This window comes from Chelonus insularis, unplaced genomic scaffold, assembly GCF_013357705.1.
Source record: "Chelonus insularis isolate UGA/USDA-ARS -01 unplaced genomic scaffold, ASM1335770v1 contig_94_pilon, whole genome shotgun sequence".
In the NCBI taxonomy this organism is placed as follows: Eukaryota; Metazoa; Arthropoda; class Insecta; order Hymenoptera; family Braconidae; genus Chelonus; species Chelonus insularis.
Genome location: NW_023276783.1, coordinates 3957144 through 3980262, shown reverse-complemented (window position 1 = coordinate 3980262; position 23119 = coordinate 3957144). Strand labels below are relative to the sequence as shown.

Below are 23119 nucleotides of genomic sequence, written 5' to 3'. Positions count from 1 at the left end.
GTCACTTTGGCTTAATCGACTTGTGTCATTTGGTAATTTATCGCTCATCAATCTGTCTTGACCTCCCAGTGAGTATCAAATTACGATTGCGCGGCAAGCCACCATCATCACGAGCCATCAACATCTCCTTCATGCATGCCTTGCGTGCGTCCTCGCCTACCGACGCATTTCCAGCCCGATTTTACCTTTTGTCTGCACCGGTTTATCCAACCGCACGATCGCTTTAGACAGATAAAGATCCTGAAGACTTTCAAAGTGAACAAAGGAAAATTATCTAGGCAATAAATTTATTATGTAGAAAATATTATATCTAGGGTTAACTTACTGGATAACCGCTGCTTTATTTTTTCATTTATTCAACGAGTAATATTAGACTCTTGGAAAATTTCGCTTTCAATTTATTCAGCTGATTATTGAATATTTTTAACTTAATATTTCATGTATTAAATTTTGAGATATACTTTTGTATCTAGAAAAAAAAGGATGTATTTTTTATACTTCGTGTATGTTTATTCTTAATGTAAAAGAGTGATCATCATGATAGAGTACTTATAGTTTTTTACAAAACTGAATGTTGAATAATTAAAATTGATTCTTTGAATTAATTATTAAAAGTAATGTCAAATTAAAATTTGTATTATACCTGAAATAATCAAGAAAAATTGTATACTTTTTGGAAAAAATTTTCTAAATTTAGCAGATTTTTTAAATATAAAGAACTCTGACTGAAAACAAGTTGTGTTTTATTAGTATTCATTCTTTTATTGGATTAGACGAGTAACTTTAAATAATTCTGTCGTTTGGTACATTAATGAATTATGTGATTAGATAATCAACCGTTTAATGGTAATTAAATCAAATTTTTTACCCTTTTATGTTTTATTTGGAATTCTATCTATGAACCCATTTATAATTTATTCTAGTAACTGCTTCATTAATACACAGAAGTATTTTGCTGAGGTTTAAATAGAAAATTAATTCATTCAAGAACGTAATTCCTTTCTACTTGAAATATTGTGGATGAAAAATAAATAATAATATTGTAAGGATTAATAACATAAATCAAATAATATTATTAGCAATTAATTATTATGCACAATAATAACTGAATATTTTCATTAATATTTATTATTATCATTAATATAAACGTTATGAAAAAAAAGTATTTTAATCAAATGATTATCAAACTTTTATTTATTGTCGAAGTAGTTTTTACCATAGCTCTCAATTTAGTCTTCATTTATCCAAAGAATGAGGATAATTTTTGTTTCAAAATATTCCTAGAACAGATTATGAAATTTGGAATTTCATCAAGTAAATAATAAATAAATATATACATATATCAACAGCTGTGTTGATTTTTGTAGGTATAGAATGGTGGAAAATGGGGTTAAAGGAATAATCCCTGCATGGTTAGTACGTGGGATATTAAAGGATTATATGAAGATCTTCATTTAAGTTGGAAATGGTGCAAATTTACAGTGGATTAATAATGGAATGAATGTATTTGAAACTAATAATAGCTATAAATACATTTGTTATTACAAAAGTATTTACATAAAATTAATTATTTCCTTCACAATACATGAAGATTCTTTAAAACAAAATCTTAAATACCAATTAATTTCATAGATACAAATAATATCAACGTAAAATGAATACAGAAAAAATTTTTCGACTCAAATATACTGTAATTTCCACGACCAAAGAGTTTTATCGCTATCATTAATATACAGCACATTAATTTTTTTACAAATTCAGATAAAACTTAAATATACAGAGTTTTTGTGTAAACACAAAATTATAATAGTTTCTCATAAATTGAACAATAAAACTTTGATCATGTGGGTTTCTAGATTTGACTTGTTTTGATTAGAATTTAATATCATTTAATATATTTATGTTTTATCAAATTTGTTTTGCAAATCCGGATACATTCATTGCAATACTTACAACACTTCTAATACACTTTCAAAAAATAAATCAGTGGATATTTACGACACTGAAAATTCAGTGTTTAATAAGTGTTTAAAGAAAACTAAACATTTGAAGTGTTTTTAATGTTAAACGTTTAAAGATGTTCACTGAAAATTTTATAATTTGTTTATGACATTTAACATTAAAATCACTTTAAATGTTTAGTTTTCTTTAAACAACTATTGAAACACTGGATTTTCAGTGTGATTAGAGTGATAATAATTAATTATCAGCAAGTATTGTGATTATAAAATAAAATAAAAAATCAAACACAAAAAAATTTAATTGAAATTTGTCAATTCGTAGTTTTGAGATTTTTTCTTCAATTTTTTTTTTGTCAAACGTTCTTTTAGTGCAAATTTAAAGGTCCTTGCTCAGCTGGAAGTACACTATTGGTTTTGATGATCAACAATAGTTGGGACAGACAGACTGACGAATATCAAAATAATTCTTCAAAGGTTCTATTTTATTTATAATGTACAGAACTTTAAAAATTATATTTTTTTAAAGCAGTATTAAAATTTTGCAAAACAATATTCAATTTATTATAATAAAAAATTCTTGAATTAATAAATAACAAGTGTCATTTGACAATCACATGATATTCAACAATTCTTTGTAAATAATGAAGTATAAAGATTAAAATAAAACTTGGTGAAGATTATAATATCATATCACTGCATTGTATATAATTGGCATAAATTTTGTATTAGTGTTTCAAAACAGTAAATATCATAACAAAGGGTAAGCAATTAAACATTCAACAAGAGGCTAAAGTTATCTTAATTAATTTAAAGAGAAAACAAAAGATATTATGAATTAGATATATATATATATATATATATATTTGCGAATTTATATACAAACTTGAGCAGAGTTCACCTCAAGAGTGTACTTCAGTCTTTCTTATGCAAGGATGTATGTTTTGGAGTTTGGAAGTTGACAGAAACCTAAGAGAAATTATCGTACAAAGTGTCTTCTTCCATGATTTTATTGTGAAATTTTACGAGTTCTCTTGTTTTTATCGATCGGTTAGGGAGTAAAAAGGATTGGTTTTCTCGACGAGTGCATATAACATGGGGAATGATTGAAGACCCCCCTAGGAGTTTGCTTCAAACTCTACTCTAGTTTGTTCGGTCGACGTATTTTGATATTACTACAGCCTTCCACCTGCTTGTTCTTCTTTTGTTGGCAACCGACCTCCTCCTGAGCACCATCTTTCTCTTGTGATAATCCGCGCTATAAATCTATTATTTAACGTTGAATTTGCAATAAACAACAAAATTGTGAAAATTTCTTACTCATTGTGAATGTTGTATTTATTTGATAATATTCAAAAATTACTGTAAACTCTTGTAGTAATTGTTATTAACAAAAAAAACTACAATTGTAATGACAAAAATATCTTATAAATTGTGCTATAATAGCTGGAATAATTATCTGAAAGATAAGAATTGATATTGATTAAAAATTAAATTTTGTTTCAAACAGAAAAAAAATTATTTGATGTTTAAAATTTGAGTCATTTGCCATTTAAGGTAGTTATCCCCCGAGAGCTCGTATCAAAATTTATTGTGCCTCAGTCAAATAGAATTAATTATATATAAAAAAAAATTCCAATAAATATCTATATTCAGAAATTATTTATAATATGATACGAGTAATACTCAGTAATATCTAGAAAGTATTATTAATCATTTTTTCCTACAATTTGAAACAATTGACCAAATTAAGAAGTTATCTAAAATTAATTCAAGAGATTTCTATAAAAAAAAATTTTAACCGTTTTTTCATTAAAATTTTATTCAAAACTCTATAATAAAAAAAAACATTAAACTGTTTTTTATATAATAAAATTTAATTTAATTTATATTATTATCTGAAATATTTATTACAGTAATCTACGCTGTTCTGGTACTCATTCATTTTTAACTACACTTCAGATAGTTGTTGGCTCTTAATAATTTTAATTTGCTAGAATAAATTTTTTTTTGTTTTTTGATAATCAATTTTATATTTTAAGAAATAATGATCAATTGAAGTCTAACATTAAAAACTAATAGTTCCCACAAGGTCGCACGGTAGGAGCTTGCAGCCTATTTTCTTAATCTTCATTCGTCGGAGACGGAAACAAACGACGGGAAAACAACGGGAGATCGTTTAAAGAGAAAGAGAGGAAGTTGGGAGTGTGGGAAGTATATATAACCCTCGTGAAATTCACCCCTGACGAAATGACTCGACTGGATTTACTTCGAGTCCACGATCTGCCAGATGTTGTCACCCTTTAACCTCGTGTGTCTTTTCTTAACTCAGATTTGGTTCTTTATCGATTATTTATAATAAAACCAAGTTTGTTATATAATAAAAAATAATTTAGATTATAATCAATAAACAATGCATATGATTTGATCATATTTCCAGTTCGCTGAATAGAGCCTGGGTAGTGATAACAATCAATTCTGAACGTAGGATGAAAAATCCTAGGGATTTTTGTAATAGCCTCATTAATTTCCTCACTGTTGAATAAAAAATTTTACGGAGATGAAATCAGAAAGAATGGAGAAAAAACCAGCGAAGATTGCATTTAATTTCAATACGGCGGAACAGGAAATAGAGAGAGAATTATCAGAGATTGTGCACAAAATTAAATTGATGCACAAAAATAGGGATGGATGTCGAGGTAAATTTCTGGAAAAATTAATATTGAAGTGAAAGCAACATGAATAAAACTAAAGTCCAACTTATAGATTTACTATCCTCGTTTAAAAGATCAATGAAAGATTGCATATCTGCTGACTTCATGTGCATATTTATATTTCGACTAAGAAGAGGTCAGGACTCTTTGTAATTTGTTCATAGTTAACGAATCTTATTTCCCATACTGGAAAAAACTTTCAGTCATTTCAACTAGAAAAGCATCAATCATTCAACTATTTTTGATGTCTTTTATAAATGCTATGATAGAAGTAGAAGATATAACTTAGAATTAATGAACAAAATGATAATTATGGTATCCATATCATCACGTCTTCTTGCAAAAAAGATTTATCAATTATTCAAATGTCTTTATTTAATATCAATAAATATCAAAACTATTTATTACACTGTAGTAAATCTTTCTATTAATGTAATTATTAAACTAATCAATCTAATGCTACTTTATTAAATAACTTTAATTTTTCTAAAATCTTCAGCAACTTAATGTTCTAAAGTTGGGCTTAGTTTTGCCTTAATTGGTCTCTTCGCTGACCGCTCTTACATAATTGCTTGACCGTCGGTATCCTCCTCATTGAAGAGTTCCTAAAATGTAGGTCGAACTTTCACTATTATTGTAAAATTTGTATGCGGTCAGTCTTTGATGTTTAAGAAAAATAGGTTTTCTTTTTTGTAATAGTGTAGAAGGTGTTGCATGACATTTTTTGTCTACAATTTTAAGAGAAAGGCGGGGTCGAATGTATTATCATGAAATCTAGAATTCGGAGGGTTGCAAAAGCTCCAACAGAAGTGAACTTATGAAACACGCCCTGGCGCGCCGGCGTCTGAGCGCGATATTAAATTTCTGGAATTTTGCGGTAGGGCGGCATGTCTGCGATCTGCCGCCTGCCAACACATTCGACATACTCATTCTATGCTGTTTTTCTTTTTCACTTTTAAACAGTTCGATCAATTTTATTATTGAAATTTATTTGCTGTCATAAAGCATCACCTGATCACACAGGTGATGTCTAATGTTATCAATGAAATAATAGAATCATCATTGCACAAAAGTATTAAAAAATAATTAATTAAATTTTTTATAGGAAATTATTAGATATCAAATGTATAAAAATGTGAATATAAGATGGATAATAGTGAAAAATTCATTTAAAATTAAGGTAATATTTTTATCCCTGCTAAAAGTAAAAGTTTATTCCTTGTTTTGACATTTGAAAGCAATGTGCTTCAACTTCAATGGAAAGAAGAAAAATCATTTGTGTATAAATATAGAAGAGAGCTCGTTTTTATAAGAAAAAATCATGACTAAATTTAATAAAATTATTGATAACAGTCCGATTAATTAATTAATTATCTGATGAATACTAGGTAGATTGAAAGAATTTTGAAATAACATAAATCCACAATGTGACTGATCAATTTTTAAAATTTTTAATTGACAAAGTAGTGTACATTTATAAAACTTTTATTCGAAATTATGGAATACTTTAAAAACTTATGAGAAATCTCTGTTCAGCTGAGGGAGTTTGATAATTGGCTGAGTAGCCAGAGAGTGATGAAGTAAGAGGAGTAGCTGGTATTTCAGCAGCCACGGGTTGAACTTGGAGCTTAGCTGGTGTTGCTGGATTGTTCTTTCGATTTGCTACAGTGTTTTCTCGAGCTCCAAAGCCTGTAAAAGGAATAGCAGGCTCTGCAACGACTTCCAATTGAGCTGGAGCAAATTGGAGTTTCTGAAGTGGTTGATAAGCGTAAATTGGTCCACGAAGAGGTTCGACATTCTCAGCACGGATTTTAGCGAAATATTTCATAGCTTCAAGATCTTGTCTGCTAACGTACTGAACACGTTGGAGGCGTCCGTCGGGAAGGGCGATGAAGTATTGTCCAGCTTGTCTACTTTGCTCATCAACATTACCCTCATCATCGAGTTCATTAACAGAATCAACTGGTTCGGCCTAGAACAAGTCAATGAAAGCATTAGTTACAAGGACAATAACAACTTGAAGTGATATTTAAATGGCCTTGAAGATTAAAAGTTGAAATTGTGACAGCTTAAAAGAAATGGAAAATATGCGGCGCGTGTTCAAGCCATGATTGAAAATAAACCATGACGAGAATATTGAGTAGGAAGGCAGTGAAAGATACTTGGAACAAGATAAATCGACTATTTAAATTCTTTTTGTGAATTTAAGCTTCGGAAGTGTGATACGGCAATAAAATTCATTTTTTCCCGGTAAACATTTATAAAACAGTACTTTTACCTGTGATTCAGTAGCAGTTGAGAAAGTTGTTTGTTCTTCATCATCAATAGTAGTAGTTGAAGATTCTGTAGCGAACTGTGGTGCTCCATAATTCTGTTGAGGTGCTTTATATTGTTTTCTAGCTTCAAATTGTCTTTGTCGTGCAGCTGGAGATCCAAATTGTCTTTCAGGAGCAGTAGCTGGAGCTCCATATTGACTTTCAGGAGCTGCAGCTGGAGATCCATATTGTCTTTCTGGGACTGTTGCTGGAGCTCCATATTGGCTTTCAGGAGCTACTGCTGCTGGAGCTCCGTATTGATTCTGAGGATTAGCAGGTTCTCCATATTGTTGTTGAGGTGCTAATTGTTGTTGTTTCTGAGGATACTCAAATGATGGTCCATCTGGCCTCCATCCAGATGGGGCATAAGGAGCATCCGCAGCTTCTGGAGCATCTACTTCTTGCTGTTTGGCGAAATAATAGATTCTATCTCTATTTTGAAACTGCTGCCGGTAACTCGGAGGCTCCGCCAGAGTCAAGGCAATAAGAGCAGAAATGATGAGGACCTTAAAGAAATATAAGTTAATGATGACTTCTTAGATTATAATACACTTCCGTAAAATAAATTTGTGAATAACAACTGATGATCAGTAGTAAGCCAAGCATTAATTGAATCAGTAATCAACTTAAGAGTTGTAATTAATAAATAGTTACTGATTTGAAGTAACTTTTCCCTGATGTATTTCAAGAAAATAACATCACTAAAATTAAACAAGAACTCTTAGTTGCACTAACTATAATATAAAATTACCTTCATGTTAAAGACAATTGTCTTGCAAGTATTGATCAAGCAACTAATGTCCAATGTTTGAGTTTAGAGCCTTTTATACATAGCATCTGGTCATTTCTCTCCCTACTCACAGTATGATGACATTGGCCCTCTTTAAAAAAAATGATGCCAAATGACGCGAGGTTATTGTTAACTCATTCCTCATATTCTGTATATATACGACATATATTTGATAGTTTCATGGTGTCTACTTAATTAGGATTCAGTTTCACGACGAATAATTAGTTCTAATTTTAGTCTTACTCTATAGGTTTAAAACATCTAATCTTGTTCTGGTTAACGACATTCAATCGCAACTTATGAATTGTTTTCAAATGCTGAATAGACAATAAATTACAACTACATACTCCTTCAAATATAGAAAGTTAAATTCTGATGGTGCTTTGGTATTAACAGTTTTAAAGATGATAAAATAATTGTTTAATTACATACGACTTTGATACTTATAATTAAAATTAATCTAAACACTATAATACTTAAAAAAAACTTACTAATTAGCATCATGCTTTCTTTAATTGTAATCATTTAAACAAATTGTTTAAATAATTCAGTGGATCTACGAAACCTAACAAGTGCAAATAAATATTAAATTGATTAAAAAAATATATGTATCATAATAAAAAGAAATTCAGACAAGTTTATTGTATAATTAAATAAAATTAAAAGAATACATTGTGTTTGGCAGAAAGAAAATGAAAATTGTTCATTTTGGAATGATCACCTAATGGAGATGTATACCTAGATGATATATATCATAAACAGTCTTCAAATCATTCAATAATCTTTACAATCGTAGTTGAAGAATACTTTTGATGTACTCATAAAATTACAGAATTATCGATCATTATTTCGAGGATTTCATCAACAGTACGTGACACACAATGGTATATGAACAGTCCGAATACCAAAGCGCATCATGTTTCCAATGGACTTGTCGACATTTCAAATTCTTAACACGCATTCATCCTTCATGAGCGGTAGTTGACGATAATAAATTCATGTGGACTCAATTCTGACCAGCATCCGAAGACAACCATTGCAATCGATTTATAGTTGAACCTTGAAAACTAAAGAGATGGTAAAATATATCAAATTTGCCTATAAAGTCTATTGACGACTTTATTCAAGATGAAATATTAAAAATATAAATAATTACTACCACAGTAATTTTTACCTTGAAAAATGTGCAAATTTTGTTGAAGAATTAACGAGAAAATATATGTCTGATATAGAATACTCAACATCAGAGAATATACAGTGAGAAAGAGTGAGAAAAGAGAAAAAAGAAAGATTGGGTATATTCCCGGCTCTGGTAAAGCAAATTATTCACACTCAAACGACTCCATTTCAATATCGGACCGAGTCAAGGGACAAAAGAAGGGCGAGATGCCTGTCTCCCTTCTGCTTTAGCTTCAACCGTGCTGCCGATGCCCCAGCTCAATTTTCCAACTCTGTCTGAAGCCTATAGGCTTAAGTCTTATGCTGCCTATTTTTCTTTTTTTCTCTGTACTGATTTCAGGGCAAGAAGTTTCAGTCATCTGTCGTTATCATCGACTTTAAACATTTTCTACAACGAAAAAATGTCGAGTCAGCATCTGCGAGTATCGAATTCATTGCACAAGAATAGAAAAAAAAAATAAATTTAAAAAAAAAATGCGAATGAAGATGGTAATCGAATATATTGAAGCGGGGGCGATTGTGTGGATTCTCGACTTATACGAGAGAATGAGTTGGCTGGGGACGAGTTTGCGTGTAAACTGGATTAATCGTCTATGAAGGGTAGAAAACAGTCGAGGGGTGATGAGGGATTCTATCCACATTTGTTTGCTGTTCTGAACCCTTTTTATTATCATTTGAATCTACTTTACTTTCATAATAATATTTAATTCGTAAATTCATATCAACGTATTTATAATTATTTAGCAAGCATATCGATAAAAGACGTTACACAAGTACAGAATGAATAACAGTAGCTATTAAGTAAGAGATAGTGTCAATAATTGGCATTCAGAAATAAACGTGTCTAGTATTCTAATTTTCTTTAACTCGTGACTATTACTGAGTGATTGATGATCATATAACCCTTGTGCCAAGAAAACAACCAGTTGCAAATCTCCAGAGACTCATTTTCAACCACATTTAATGCTAATCTTTAATCGAAAGTCGTATACTGGAGAGTCTAAATGAAATTAAATGAGTATTTGTCTCATGAGACACTTTGCCAGGGTTGGATAACAATAAGAAAGTATGACTAAACTGACGCAAAAGGAGCATAGGCATCAGTCAGTGTTTGTAAGCTTAACCAACCGTAGCACCGGTCCCTAGGAGTTTGTTGAAGATATTGGAGCATCTTCCACCCTTTTGCACTTTCGTGACTTCCCAATGCTTTTATACTACTCGATACAGTCGTTTCAAAATTAATTAGCTCTTTTTTTTTTTAAGAAGCTCATAAAGTATGTAAAAAAGTATTATCACATATACGTGATTACCTCTGTAATCATTCTACTCTATAGAATGACTATAAAAGTAATAATCAAGGAGTTAAGTTTTCAGTATCAATGGATGTTTAACCGCGTAACTATGAAGTACATAGTATAAGAGAAGAGGGGTTTAAGAACGGTCTTACTTCCTTCCTTCCCTCTAGAGTCTACAAATGCAGGGATAAGTTCAGCTGTAGGCGTACTTCTGTACTACCAAAGTAAAGTGAAACTTGCAAAAGTACATCGCGAGTCAAAAAGCTGGAAATAATCGTTTTCAAACTCATGTTTTGCTGTTTCTGAGAATATCCTAGACAATTGACACATTTTATACGAAGAATTGGAAATAAAATAAAAATTCAACCTAACTGAGTAAGAATATAAAATACACATCTATATAGGTAGACACAGAGAGGAAGAAAAGATTCTAGTGAGCTGGGCAAATAGCGACGGAATTTGATTGAGTTGGGCATAAGAAGATTTGCAGTGGCGTTCGTTGGAGCGTTTGTTGGCAAAGAGGATTGGAGTCGAATCTATGAAATCGTTCAGCAAGCGAAGGTGGAATGAGAATCTGAATGATGGCAGAGTGTGGTACAGCATCAGTCTCCTGCTTTTATCAATATAAATATATATATATATATATTGTAGACATGAAGAGAAAGTTACAAATGAATCGCATAATAACCCCCGCAAACCTTTGCTGAGAAAGAGCTGCTGATGTATTCGATAATACGGATGGTTGAACCTAATCGAGATGCCAATATTTTTTTTTTCTATTATTCTATCTCTTCAACAAGTCTTCCTTTACATATCTCCTATTTTGTTACAACTGTACCTTTTGCTGCTGCTGCTAATTTTCTTCATTATTATCCTAGTCACAAGCAAGACTGGTCCATCAATGGTTCAAAGTTGGACAAATACTATCAAGCTTGGTCCCATGTTGGGCTAGGAATAAATCGTATATTCGTTTACAATGTGTACTAGACAAGATAATAAAGTTTATTTCAAAATTATCCTATCCAATAATGCTACACAAAAAAAATGTATTACATTCCAAGACGTTAGGTAGTCTCCAATTGATGATTTTCATTTTAGTCAATTGAATTACAGCTAGCTATAAAATAAAAGTTTAAATTTATTTATTTTATATAGAAATATTCCATAATACATTAGAACAAATGTTGCAAGTTTTGATATTGTTTCTAATTACCAGATGTTTTAATAACATAGGTTTTATTCATTAAGGAATTAAATAAGACTTACCTTAAACTATTAATTCAAGATTGTTGATCCCTTTGTAGTCTTTTATTCTTGGAAAGTAAATTATTCTATTACAAACTTGTGGATCATATACTTGATGTTAATGATATAAATACATTTCCAACTAAAATTATGGTTTAGGATATTTAACAAAAGGTAAACAATTTGTTATTTTACTTACAAAGAATGAATTAATTGCAAATTTTTTAAATTTCACATTTATTTATGATTGAAAACGAATTTCTATTCTTTCATTAAAGTACAATTATTATTCATTATATGTTTTCCCATAAATATTTAAAAATTTTGTATCTGCTATAAAGGAATGAATATAACATGAAACATATTTGCACAATTAGCGAATACTAGTCTTCATATTTGCATCAATTATTCAATCTCCTATAAAATAATATTTGTATGAAATAAATGAATTACAAGTAGAGCTTCCCGTGCTCGGTTGCAATATATTATCCGATTATCTTTCACGAGAGAATCGTAATGTTTTAAATACTTGGTATTTAGCAGTTAGGCCCCTTGGCGGTTTTTTTTGGCTGATGTCTCTTCTAGTACAAGCATTAAACTAAAACCAACAATATGGCTGGATGGAACATGATGGCGTCTCACTATTGTGTTCTCTCGCGAGATGATAATCATACAGGGGTACGAGGTGTCATACCGGAACGGAACAACCTATCGTAACATACCTTCTTCCCTCTCTCTATATCATCAAAGCAGTAACAGCACCCAAGGGGGTGATGTTAACGCATTATACGATATTAGTCGACCCTAATAATAATAATACCCAACCGTTTTGTTGCAAGACCAATCAACCTTTCCATTAACATCTGTATCATCCCCTAGCTTTGTTAAATTCGACGCGAATGCATCTGCCCCGTCCTACTCTTTCCTCCGCCTTTTCTGTTCACCACGCTTGAAGATGACGTTTACGCCTCAATAACTTCTTCATTCCCCAATACAACACGCGGCACACGCTACTTTTTTCCACTTTTTGTAATGGCTACTCTTGAACCAATTCGCCATTTGTTGAAAGGTAAATGAAAGAATCAAACATTGAAGGTAAAGTGAAAAAACTAAACAGTTGTATGGATATACAGTTTCACTATTGGTCGTTTATCGAATTTTCTTTTGCTTTGAAGATACACTTAATGTGCCTTTTATTTTTTTTTTACCACTAGAGTACTTGCTATTGTTTTAATTATGACCGTTGAGACACGTGGATTACCAGTTGTAATAAGTTGAAAGGTAAAAAGGTACAATGCAATCAATAACTATTGTTATAACCTTTTATACCGTTTAGCTAAGTGCTATACGTCTATTATCGTATATACTTTATTCTTTCTGTCCTTTAAAAATATATTTATCACTTCGCTTGACCAGAATCTTTCTCTCGACTCCATCTTATTTTTCAAATCTTTTTTATTTCTTTTCTGTTCTTCTTCAAGTGCTTTTAACACACCTTGAAGCATCCTGGAACACCATTCTACTTGAATGATTTCAGAGACACTCGTTTTCTCCGTTTGAAGAAAAATAGATAATATTTTTGACTATTCCTTTCTTTTTTTTTTTTCACTTCATAACTCATATATGTGAATTTTGAAAGATAAAAAATTATTTTTACTCAATTGTAATCTTCCAGTTCTCTTTATTTGATTGAATTTAAAAACAAATCCTCTTTTTTTTAATCAAGATAATCATCTTAGTGAAATGTGTATTAATATTTCAATAATTTAAATGAAAATACGTAGAAGAAGGTTGAATTCTTCAACTTTACATACATTGATTTATATACATGTAGAAAAAATTAACTGACTCGAAATATATAGAAAAGCGTTAGGAAGTAATCCCAAGCCCCTCTTCTCCCGACATCCTGATCACCCTATCCTTGACACTGTTGTAAATCATGCTCCTCTATATTTAGACACTGCGAAAAAAATTAGGCAATAAATACTATACTGAAAAAAAAAAGAGAAAATGACTGAGTTTTGTCCTACACAACCTTTCAATTAAAACATGGATAATTATTGTAATTAACATCACAGTAAATAAAAAACAAATTATCTTCTTTTAATATTATCCAGATGGAATTATCACAATTCCATGTCTTATGGTTAGTTTAACTTTCAAAAAGTGATCAACTGTTAGAATGATACTGATTTATTTAATATTTATCAATAGAAATATTGATATTTATTTTAATTCATGGCTTGTTGAGATTAAAAATTAATGATAAATAATATAACAAAGAAGAATGAAAAAAGAACGTTAATTCGATAAGGATGTCAAGTGTAAATTACTAAACGTATCGTTAAACTCTAGTAAAGTATGCGAAGCTTCTTGGCGATATCGTCAAGCTCAGGAGTTGGTTCTTGTTCTGGTTGCAAAACGTAACCCATGTGAGAGAACTTACTTCGCGAGTTGTCGTGGTATGAGAAGCGGTTTTAATTGCTGCTTAAGGCACCCTCGTCGCGTTAACCTTATCCGAAGATGCTTGTGGTATGGTAGATCCTATCGTAGCATATCCTGACTAAACTCTCTCTCTTTCTTCCTTGCTGGCACATAAGATCGCAACGTCGCCATTTAATGACAGAGGAGAGAACTTCTCGACTATCTTGTAATCCGCAAGCAAGTTTACTACCGTGACTCTTCTCTAACCAACTGAATGGAATAAGTAAGACAGTGGTTTATCTTTAATTTAAATATCTTCAGGTTGTGTGTGTGCAAATTAGTAAAAAACAAAGCAAATTAGCACTAAATTTTTAGTTGAAATAATAAAAAATGTAAAAATAGTTGGAGAAAAAGGTTACAGTATTATCATCATGTTAGTGGTGGTGGTGGTGGTGGTAGTGGTGGAGGGTTGTTATCAGGTTTCCATTACCACTGCAGGACGAAAGCCATGAGTGAGAGTAAGCGAGTAAACTAAAGAGAGAAAGAGAAACCGGCCGCCATCACTGGTAGAGCGTCAGGATGCTAGGCAGCATCTTATCGTATTCTCCAACCCCCATTTTACCTTGGTCCTCATCCTACTCTCTTCCCCTTCTGCTAGAACTAAAACCCACTGACGCTTAAACGCGCTCACCCAGAAACCAACGATAAGGTTTGCTGTCGAGCGACGCCTGTGCTACAATCCTATACGCACTCCTCCTCCTCCTCATCACTATGGCTTCTCTCCCTCAACCATGTCACACCGTGTGTTCTATCATAGTCTAGTACCAGACAACATTGTTCAAAATAATATATCATATTTGATTGATCGATTTTTACCATTTTAGTTGCAGAACTCGAAGGTGGTGCTCATTCAGATGAGACCAATAGCGGAGGTGATAATAGTAATGCTGGCAGTATTTCCGGTGGTGCTGATGAAGATCAGGCTCGTTTAAGGCTCAAAAGAAAGCTCCAAAGAAATCGAACGAGTTTTACTAATGAACAGATTGATGCACTAGAAAAAGAATTTGAAAGAACACATTATCCTGATGTATTCGCTCGTGAAAGACTTGCTGGAAAAATTGGTCTACCAGAAGCTCGAATACAGGTAATTATAAACACACTTTTGTTTAGATGAGAGTGTCCCCTTAGAATGTACTCCTCAGTAATTTGTAGTCTAGTAAATTGACCCATCTCGTCTCTCTCTTTCTCGTCCACTAACTCAGGTGTGGTTTTCGAATCGTCGCGCAAAGTGGCGGCGTGAAGAGAAGCTTCGAACTCAAAGAAGAGATAATCCACAACAGTCACAACAACAACAATCTTCAGCGCCACATGGAGGCAATGTTAGTCTTGTTGGAGGTCATCCAACACCTCCACCTGCCGCAGGAATTCTCGGAGCCCAACCCACACCGCAGGCTCCACCATCTCCACCAAGAATTCATCATGGATTTACACCGACAGCTGTTTATCCTGGAATTTCTAGCATGCCTGATTCATATAGGTAAAACTCTAAATCATTAGTTACCTTCTTTGTTACAAGAAACATTTTATTTAATAATATTTTTTTCTTTTCAGTCCAATGACTTCAATGCCAAATTTTACTATGTCTGGACAACAAAGCCAACAGCATACAACAAGCATGTCATCACTAACATCGGCAGGTGGAATGGGTCCTATGGGTATGACTGTTGGTATGACTGTAGGTCCAAGTCCAGCTGCATGTCTACATCAACGTGATAATGGATACTCTTGTGGTGTTGCTCGACCGCCAAGTTATGAACCTCTTCATCTTGGTTATGGTGCTCGACCAAGCTGTAGTCCAACTCAGCCGTATCATACACCTGGTCTCAATCAGTACAACCAGAATGTCAGTTCGACGGGTGAGTGTCTACCGCACTCACTGCACTCGCTACTAGCGCTCTAGCCACACGTTGGATTCGGCTATCATCACGCCTGCTAATCGGTAATGGGTAGACAATTTATTTGATTAACCATTCCCGATTTCATCGCGACTCACGTTCAAGGATCATCAGCCCATTTTTTGGCAATAGCTTACATTAATCAATTTATAATTCAATCATTTTGATAATATCTTTCTAATATAAAATATGAATATATTCTTGTCTACAGGATTAATATCACCAGGTGTAAGTGTACCAATCGCTATTCCTGGTCATCAGCCAACACCAGATATGGCAGCCCAATATTGGTCACCAAGGTTGCAGTGATCCTGGTGGTTGTCCACGTCGACCTCAATATCTTAGAGACGTTCCTCAACAACACTAAAAGTATTGTGAGGCTAAATAAAATTAAGGTCTTCGTGACAAATTTGAATGTTATCAACTGCCAACCTTGAAACAACTTTCTTACTTTTTAAAAAAAAGGGAGGAAGAAGAAGAAAACAAGATGTTAACTTTATTCGATCACAAATTAACTAGAAAATACCATTTTCTCAACTAATTTTTCGAAAAATAGTGAAAATTATTAGTTAGTTTAGTAGATGATAAACTTAATTATTAAGTCGATACTAATTATATTAGTGATATTTATCTATTGGTGTAATACGAAAAAAAAGAAAACAGACCGTATTAGCGGTAATCAAAGAATGATTTTATCATGTGTAATTACAATTTCTCTATCAAATCTTTTTTCATTGTAATAGTTAGTAATTTTTAATTAATTATTACACAAACTACGTACTTAACAAGCAAAAATGAATTAACTGTATAAATATTAAATGTTTTAATTAAATGTGGTCAAGAATGATGGTCATAAATTTGACAGAAGACCAAAATTGTGATTTTTTTTTAGGCCAAGTATATTTAAGATACAATAATATGATTCTAAACAAATATAGATAGCATGTGCTTTAATCACAGTAACCCATTCTTCACCGTCCTTATTTTTCATTTAACTATGCAAGATTATTATTTAATATTAAACTATCTAAATTAGATAAACTGAAAAAAGTAACTTATTAAAGTACTACTAATTAAGTATAGGAAAATTGTGAATAAAATATTAAAATATTGAAAAATTGTAACAACTTTATATTTTAAAGTCATTTGAATGGATTTTCATCATAAAACCCATTTTAAAATAATTATCATCACAAATGCAATTATAATGATTTCAAATAAAATTATATTAGATATACTACAGCTCATATATTTTTATTTCAAACAATATAAATAGAATGTTTAGATTCTACCGATGAATTTAAAAGAATAAATGAAATTATTTGAACACATGCCAAGAAAATCGTTAACTAATTAATGAACTTTTACGATAAAAATCAAGGCTTTTACGAAATCCATTGTTTGTATAAATCAATCGACGTTCATCGATCCAAGTATGTTAAATGCAGCTCCTTAAATCATCACTATGAGTAAGCTTTTCGTAATGATTGTCACATGTTTCATTGCTGCTTTGGAATATGAATTATCTTTCTTCATCTTTATCTAATAAATTTACATAAAATTAAAAAATTAATCACTAAATGAATAATTTCACCCAGTTTTTTCAACTAACAAAGCATCAATATCTTTAAGAATATCATCAGAGCCATCAATATAATCATCTACAACTAAATGTGCCTCTTGATCAAGTTTTGTATTATAACTAACATTTTTATGCCTTTTATCATCATTAGTATCATACTCCATTTTTTCTTCTTTATTATGTAAAGTAGATATATCATCTGAAGTACTACTATCACAACAACGTATTTGAATGTCATTTGCTTTTATTGTTTCACCATTATCTATATTCAAGGTCTCTGATGAATTCGACAAACTACATATTGACTCATTTCTGTCGTTTTTTGATGGTCTTTTAAGTCTAACTGGTGGAACTCTATTTGAAAATTTACATTTTTTAATATTTGTTTCTACATTTAAGTTTGTCATGTTATCAAAACTCCTCTTATTTCTTATTTGTACCGTAGTATTTTCTTTACCCAACTTTTCATCATCTAACGTCTCCTTATTTTCTTCATTCGTCAATATTTGTATATTTTCTGTCTCAGTACTATTTTTTTTTCGTTTTCTAATTTCATCTAGAGTTAATATTTTGAAATCTAAAGTCGACGATGACTTTTGTAGAACTTCGTCATGAGTATTGAGTGGTATTGTATTAGTTGCTACTGTTGGTGTCTGCTGCTCCATTCCAGTGCCAATATTTAATTGATAGTCATCGATCTCGTAGGAATAATAAGCTGCACTCTCAGCTTGAATCTCCTCCAATCTGATTTCTTCGTAAGTTTTGCAATACGGAATCCTCGTTGTTTGACTCTTAATTGGTGATGTGGCGACACCCTCACTGTCAGATTCTGCAAGAAGAGATGAAGAAACATCGAATTGATGATTAATTTCGCTTTCATAGCTTCTTTTTATATTAATAGTGTCATTCTCTCTCTCTTCAAACAATCACTTTATCACATAATCTTTTTCTTGTCATCTTCTTAAATATTTCTTCTATTATTTTATTTAGTTAAACTTTTTATTATAACTCAATGTTTTATTTTCATACATAAGTTGAAGTATTTATAATCTGAAAATGGATATATATTTAAAGAAGAAAGTAGAAATTATAGTAGTGAAAGGAAAAATTCAGATAAAGTCATAGATTAATAAAAGAAAAAACTAAAGAAGAAAACAATAACTAACAAAACTAAATAACATAAACTAATCAAGAACAAATTAAAACAATTATAGCCTATATTGAAACTTTATCTGTAAATGTGAAAATTAAAATTTTCTAATTCTAAAAGACATTTTGCATAGCTCAATGTTACGAAAGGATCGCAGTTCCTCAATATCCATAATTCAATACCTACTTATCCTAATAATATCGAGATTACATCTTTAGAAAATTAAAAAATAATGATGGAATAGTATTTTTTGTCCATTTTTAATGAGAATTTTGCGACGAATTTTTGAATAATATTAACATAAAAAAATTGACCTTTTTTTAGAAGATGCTATGAGAAACTTTATTTTAAAAATTTAATAATTTTAAACTGTTGAAAAATGGACATGTTACAAAGCTCTAACGTGGTGCTAAACGTAAAATCTTACGTTACTTCATTATTGAGAAAAACATCGGTGACAAATCGACGAACGGACACAAAAGTGATCTTATAAATATTTCGTTTTTTCCTTTCTGATGTACAGAACCCTAAAAAGGATTATCAGGTAATATTATTAGACCGAAAAATTCTACTATATATCTCAATTAATCATAATATGAAGTTTATTGAATTTAAACATCATTCAAACGTAAAATTTATGAATTTTTGCATACATCAATCATATAATAATGCGCAATATTAATTTTGCTCAGCGTAATTTCATTAAATATAATTTTTTTTATATTTTTAATATAATCATTCTATTTCTATTCATTATTTCCTTCTACACGTACGTTATGTATGCGTGTTTTGTGGACACATACATAGGCACACATGCACATATATGTATCACACATCTACACATATATACTGATTGATTTTTCTCTAATTTACTTACCCGATTTCTATTTTTTTTTTCTCTCAATTTCATCATGGTTAAACAAATGACAGTAACTTTATCAAATATAACCGTCGTAAGAGCAGATACATTTGCCAAAAATCTTTCAATAATTCATTTAATTCTTACTGTATTTAATTTAAACTTATATCATTATAATAATTAATATTAAATTGCTATTTTTATATTTACATATAAATATATATATATGTGTATATATATTTATATATATTTTTATTTATATTTATACATCTAATATACATATAATATGTATATATTTTAATTATATGTATATTAAATATATATCTTTAAATATTAGTATTCTTTTTCTGCTTTCTTTTTATTTTAATTTCTTTCAATGATTGCTAATGCAAATGCCACTACGAAGGTTTCACACGATTTATTGTTTCTATTTTTCAAAAATTTTCCAATCATTTGCCCGGTTTTGTTGATAAATTTATCTAAATCTAATTAATCAATAATTTTTATCGATAGTAGAAAACAGAAGAAAAAGAAAAAATACAAATTTACATTAAAAATTCTTTCTCCTTTGCCCAAATAATATTTATATATTATAATCTTACTTTTCTTATTCTTAGTTAAAAGTTTATGGAAGTACCGTATAATAAGCCAAAATATATCAAGGCATTTCAGCTCGAAGCTGACGATTGTTTACGCACGTTTATAAATTTTTCGGGCAAATAGATAAACAATCAATTAATACTATTAACAGCATCAATCAACAATAATAAAACTACAAATAATTACTTATATCAATAATGATCGTATTTGAGTGAACGCGTGTGCATTATTGCCCGTAATAAATGCAGTAAATCGAATTGGCATAATTACATATAGAATTGTTATTAACTTGTCTAAAAAATTTTCCTAGTGCATGAACATTCATGTTTAGATTAAAGAAAAATAGAATAGAATAAGAATACAAGAATAACAAAACAATTACTAGCGCTCTGCACTATCAAACACTGTGAAATATTAATTTCATTAAATTTCAATTGATTGGCATGCATTTACGCATTGAATATAAAAAGAATGATCATAATTAATTTAGCGTGAATGTTCATTGCAATTGCACGAGAAAGATAAGAAAAGGCTCACTGCCAGGCTGAATTTGTATGCTCGTCCATACTCGTCGCTACAAACAGTTAATATCTTCTCCAGGAAGTATAGTTAAAAAGGGGAAATGGATATCTAGAGCGTTGATTATTAGTTCCTTGATTAGGATGGGTATTAGGATAAGTTGAACGTTGTATTTGCAAGGATGATGGTTGATTCTGTAACTGTGTCAACGGTTGTCCATGAGAATGTGAATGGAATGGTCTTTGATGACAATAAGAAGATACATGATGGCAGGTTGGATCCGCTGACACAGACTGTTGTTGTTGTTGATGCTGTTGGTGATGATGATGCTGCATTGCTTGTACACTTGACGATAAATTTAAACCACTTGCAACACTAGTTCCGAGGTTAATTGGACTTGAAATATCTATATTGGAGTCAATCGGTATTGTCATACGATTTCGAATGGCAAGGGTATTACGGAGATTCATGTTTGTTTGTAGATTAGACGGTAAGGATAGAGTGCCTGGCGTGAGGTAATGTACGTTGAAAGGTGAGCGACGGGGGGGCTAGTAAAGCCTCATACCTTCGTCAAAGTTGACGATAAGAGGATCCACTGCTGGACTACCGATGAAACTTCCTGCTTCACTGCTTCCACGACCTTGATCCGATTCTGTACCACTTCCATCAAATTTTGCATCTTCTAGATCATAACGTACAATATTAACTATATATTTCACATTACTTAATTAATCTACTAGTCAACTATAATTAATCAGTTATTTTATTGTACCTGAACGATTTGACCATTCTTGATTAACAGGTTTTGGTGGTAATTCAGTTGTAGATGTTTTCGTTGGTGTTATAGTCATTTCACTGGCTGGAGGGCGTTCTAAAGAATGTAAAAAAGGACAATGTGGCTTTTTACAACCTCCACGTTGGGTTTCCCAATAACATGGAATCGATTTACGATTTTTCTGAAAAATAAATAATATAGGTTAGGTTTAGGAAAATGAAATAATAGTTACTCTTCAACTAGATATAGTTTTACCTTCAACTCCATATGCCTGAAATTACAATGTTCATTCAAACAGTTTCCTTCTTGCCAAAATGAACACATTACTTCACACCCCAAAGCCGAAGGTTCATGTCTAAATGCACAATTGTCTCCCTAAAAAAAAATTCACGATTAATATTTTAACTAAAAATAAAATTCACCTTATTAATAATTAATCAACAGTGCAATTCATAGATTTATACTGTTGATAAAACATTCGTTTTATTTTGATATCAATACAATCAATAAAACAAATATGTAAATAACGAAGACTTCCATGTGACCCGAGAAATTTATGAAAATTCCAGAGATATCTCAATATGGCCGATTAAATCTTAGTAATTCATTCAAAATTTCTACTAACTAAAATTATTAAACTGTTAAAAATATAAGTAACGAATGCATTTTCATAACTCGGTGTGAATTTAATAAGTTTGTAGATAAATAATTGAACTTACTTTTGTGCACGTGGAATAGTAAAAAAAGTAGCAGTCATTATTCTTGTGACTCTGATCCATTTGTAAAAATTTATATGACGACGAATGATCGTGTTCTTTGCTGTAAAAATGTAAAAGTTAATATTAATTTGAGAGAAATTGCTAAAAAAATTTAGTTATAATAATTTTATATAATGTAAAAAGCTTCTGTTAATAGTGAAATTGTCCAAATGAAAATTATGAGGATAAAACGTTACCATTTCGTTCGAAACATGGTAAGGCGTAGCTTCTATATTACAAGACGAAATACTACTAATTTATTTTGAAAATAAACAGATTCTAAAGGCTACTTACGTGTAGTTATTATTTAGATAAGGTCACTTTCTTATTCTATATTTATTTATTTAGATTCACAGAAAGTAACTTACATCTGTCTCAAAGGTATTTCACGCTAAATTCTTTTTTTTTTCTCCATCAACTACACACCAACTCTACTCTACAAATTGATTTGAATGATCTTAGGAAGATGGAGTTGATGCCGAAGTCGACAATGTCAAATTTTGCATTACCATTGGCACGTATGTAAAATATATTTTCTTGCTCACATTTGGCAAGAAAAATACTACTACAGATTTATTCATTTATTCAAAACAAAAAAACACAATCTCAAAATTTTATAAATTCCAATTATTTATCAATGTTTGCTACACATTTCTCTTTTTTTCGTGACTCCATTCGTCAATTGTTAATTAAAATTAAGCTTTTTTTCTAATATTTTTTTTTATAAACAATAATAATAATTTACAAATATACTTATGGCATGTGTTGCCAGAGAGAAGTCTTTTCTCTTATGGTTTTATACTATGTGCCAATATTTTTAAGAAACTACGAATTTAAAGTGTATGTCTTTGAAAGAATTTAATATGAGAGGGTAATGCCTCTAAGAAATAGCTAATTACAAAAGGAATAACGTATTCGATCTAACGTGGTCCATGTTAGGAGATATTGGAGCATTGTCTTCTATTATAGAGAAGGATTATTCACTCTTTCATCCTTATTTT

The 23119-nt window shown here is 30.9% G+C and overlaps 4 protein-coding genes across 8 annotated transcripts in view; 1 reads left to right on the top strand and 3 right to left on the bottom strand.

Annotated features, from left to right (window-relative positions):
- LOC118072831 (paired box protein Pax-6-like) overlaps window positions 1-16568 on the top strand; it is a 45025-nt gene extending 28457 nt beyond the window's left edge. The window contains exons 7-10 of one of the 2 annotated variants that reach the window (XM_035092962.1): window positions 14805-15064; window positions 15183-15457; window positions 15532-15836; window positions 16087-16568. In XM_035092962.1, the coding sequence (XP_034948853.1) occupies window positions 14805-15064; window positions 15183-15457; window positions 15532-15836; window positions 16087-16184 (938 nt within the window). In that variant the 3' untranslated portion in view covers window positions 16185-16568. Of the gene's footprint in view, window positions 1-14804; window positions 15065-15182; window positions 15458-15531; window positions 15920-16086 lie in introns of both variants that reach the window. The other variant, XM_035092963.1, reaches the window with a different exon arrangement.
- On the bottom strand, window positions 6101-7774 carry LOC118072832 (DNA translocase FtsK). The gene is made up of 4 exons (XM_035092964.1): window positions 7739-7774; window positions 7127-7493; window positions 6951-7096; window positions 6101-6644 (listed from the first exon to the last, which is right to left on the bottom strand). The coding sequence occupies exons 1-4, from the start codon at window positions 7742-7744 to the stop codon at window positions 6180-6182; spliced, it is 984 nt and encodes a 327-aa protein (XP_034948855.1). The 5' UTR covers window positions 7745-7774; the 3' UTR covers window positions 6101-6179.
- A 550-nt stretch (window positions 16569-17118) lies between the features above and the next one.
- Window positions 17119-22570, bottom strand: LOC118072645 (zinc finger CCCH domain-containing protein 11A-like). 4 transcript variants are annotated; one of them, XM_035092673.1, is made up of 6 exons: window positions 22487-22570; window positions 22080-22179; window positions 21616-21735; window positions 21358-21541; window positions 21151-21267; window positions 17119-18286 (listed from the first exon to the last, which is right to left on the bottom strand). In XM_035092673.1, the coding sequence occupies exons 2-6, from the start codon at window positions 22137-22139 to the stop codon at window positions 17466-17468; spliced, it is 1302 nt and encodes a 433-aa protein (XP_034948564.1). In that variant the 5' UTR covers window positions 22140-22179; window positions 22487-22570; the 3' UTR covers window positions 17119-17465. The 4 variants fall into 4 exon arrangements, with proteins under 4 accessions (XP_034948564.1, XP_034948563.1, XP_034948560.1 ...); XM_035092672.1 differs by having other exon boundaries at window positions 22413-22566; XM_035092669.1 differs by lacking the exon at window positions 22487-22570 and adding an exon at window positions 22316-22408.
- On the bottom strand, window positions 19186-21205 carry LOC118072646 (putative mediator of RNA polymerase II transcription subunit 26). The gene has a single exon (XM_035092674.1). It carries the CDS (start codon window positions 21053-21055, stop codon window positions 20651-20653), a length of 405 nt encoding a protein of 134 aa, XP_034948565.1. The 5' UTR covers window positions 21056-21205; the 3' UTR covers window positions 19186-20650.
- Window positions 22571-23119: the final 549 nt, after the last annotated feature.

Excerpts from the sequence above, each read along its gene's own strand:
- LOC118072646 (XM_035092674.1), bottom strand. The coding sequence starts at position 21,055 with ATGAATCTCCGTAATACCCTTGCCATTCGAAATCGTATGACAATACCG.
- LOC118072832 (XM_035092964.1), bottom strand. Across the intron at positions 7,097-7,126 it reads TCAATATGGAGCTCCAGCTA|CTGCACGACAAAGACAATTT; the intron begins CTGCTCCTGAAA and ends TTGGATCTCCAG. Across the intron at positions 6,645-6,950 it reads CAACTGCTACTGAATCACAG|GCCGAACCAGTTGATTCTGT; the intron begins GTAAAAGTACTG and ends GACTTGTTCTAG.
- LOC118072645 (XM_035092669.1), bottom strand. Across the intron at positions 21,542-21,615 it reads TCAGGCATATGGAGTTGAAG|AAAAATCGTAAATCGATTCC; the intron begins GTAAAACTATAT and ends TTTATTTTTCAG. Across the intron at positions 18,287-21,150 it reads TATCGTCAACTTTGACGAAG|AATCTGACAGTGAGGGTGTC; the intron begins GTATGAGGCTTT and ends CTCTTCTTGCAG.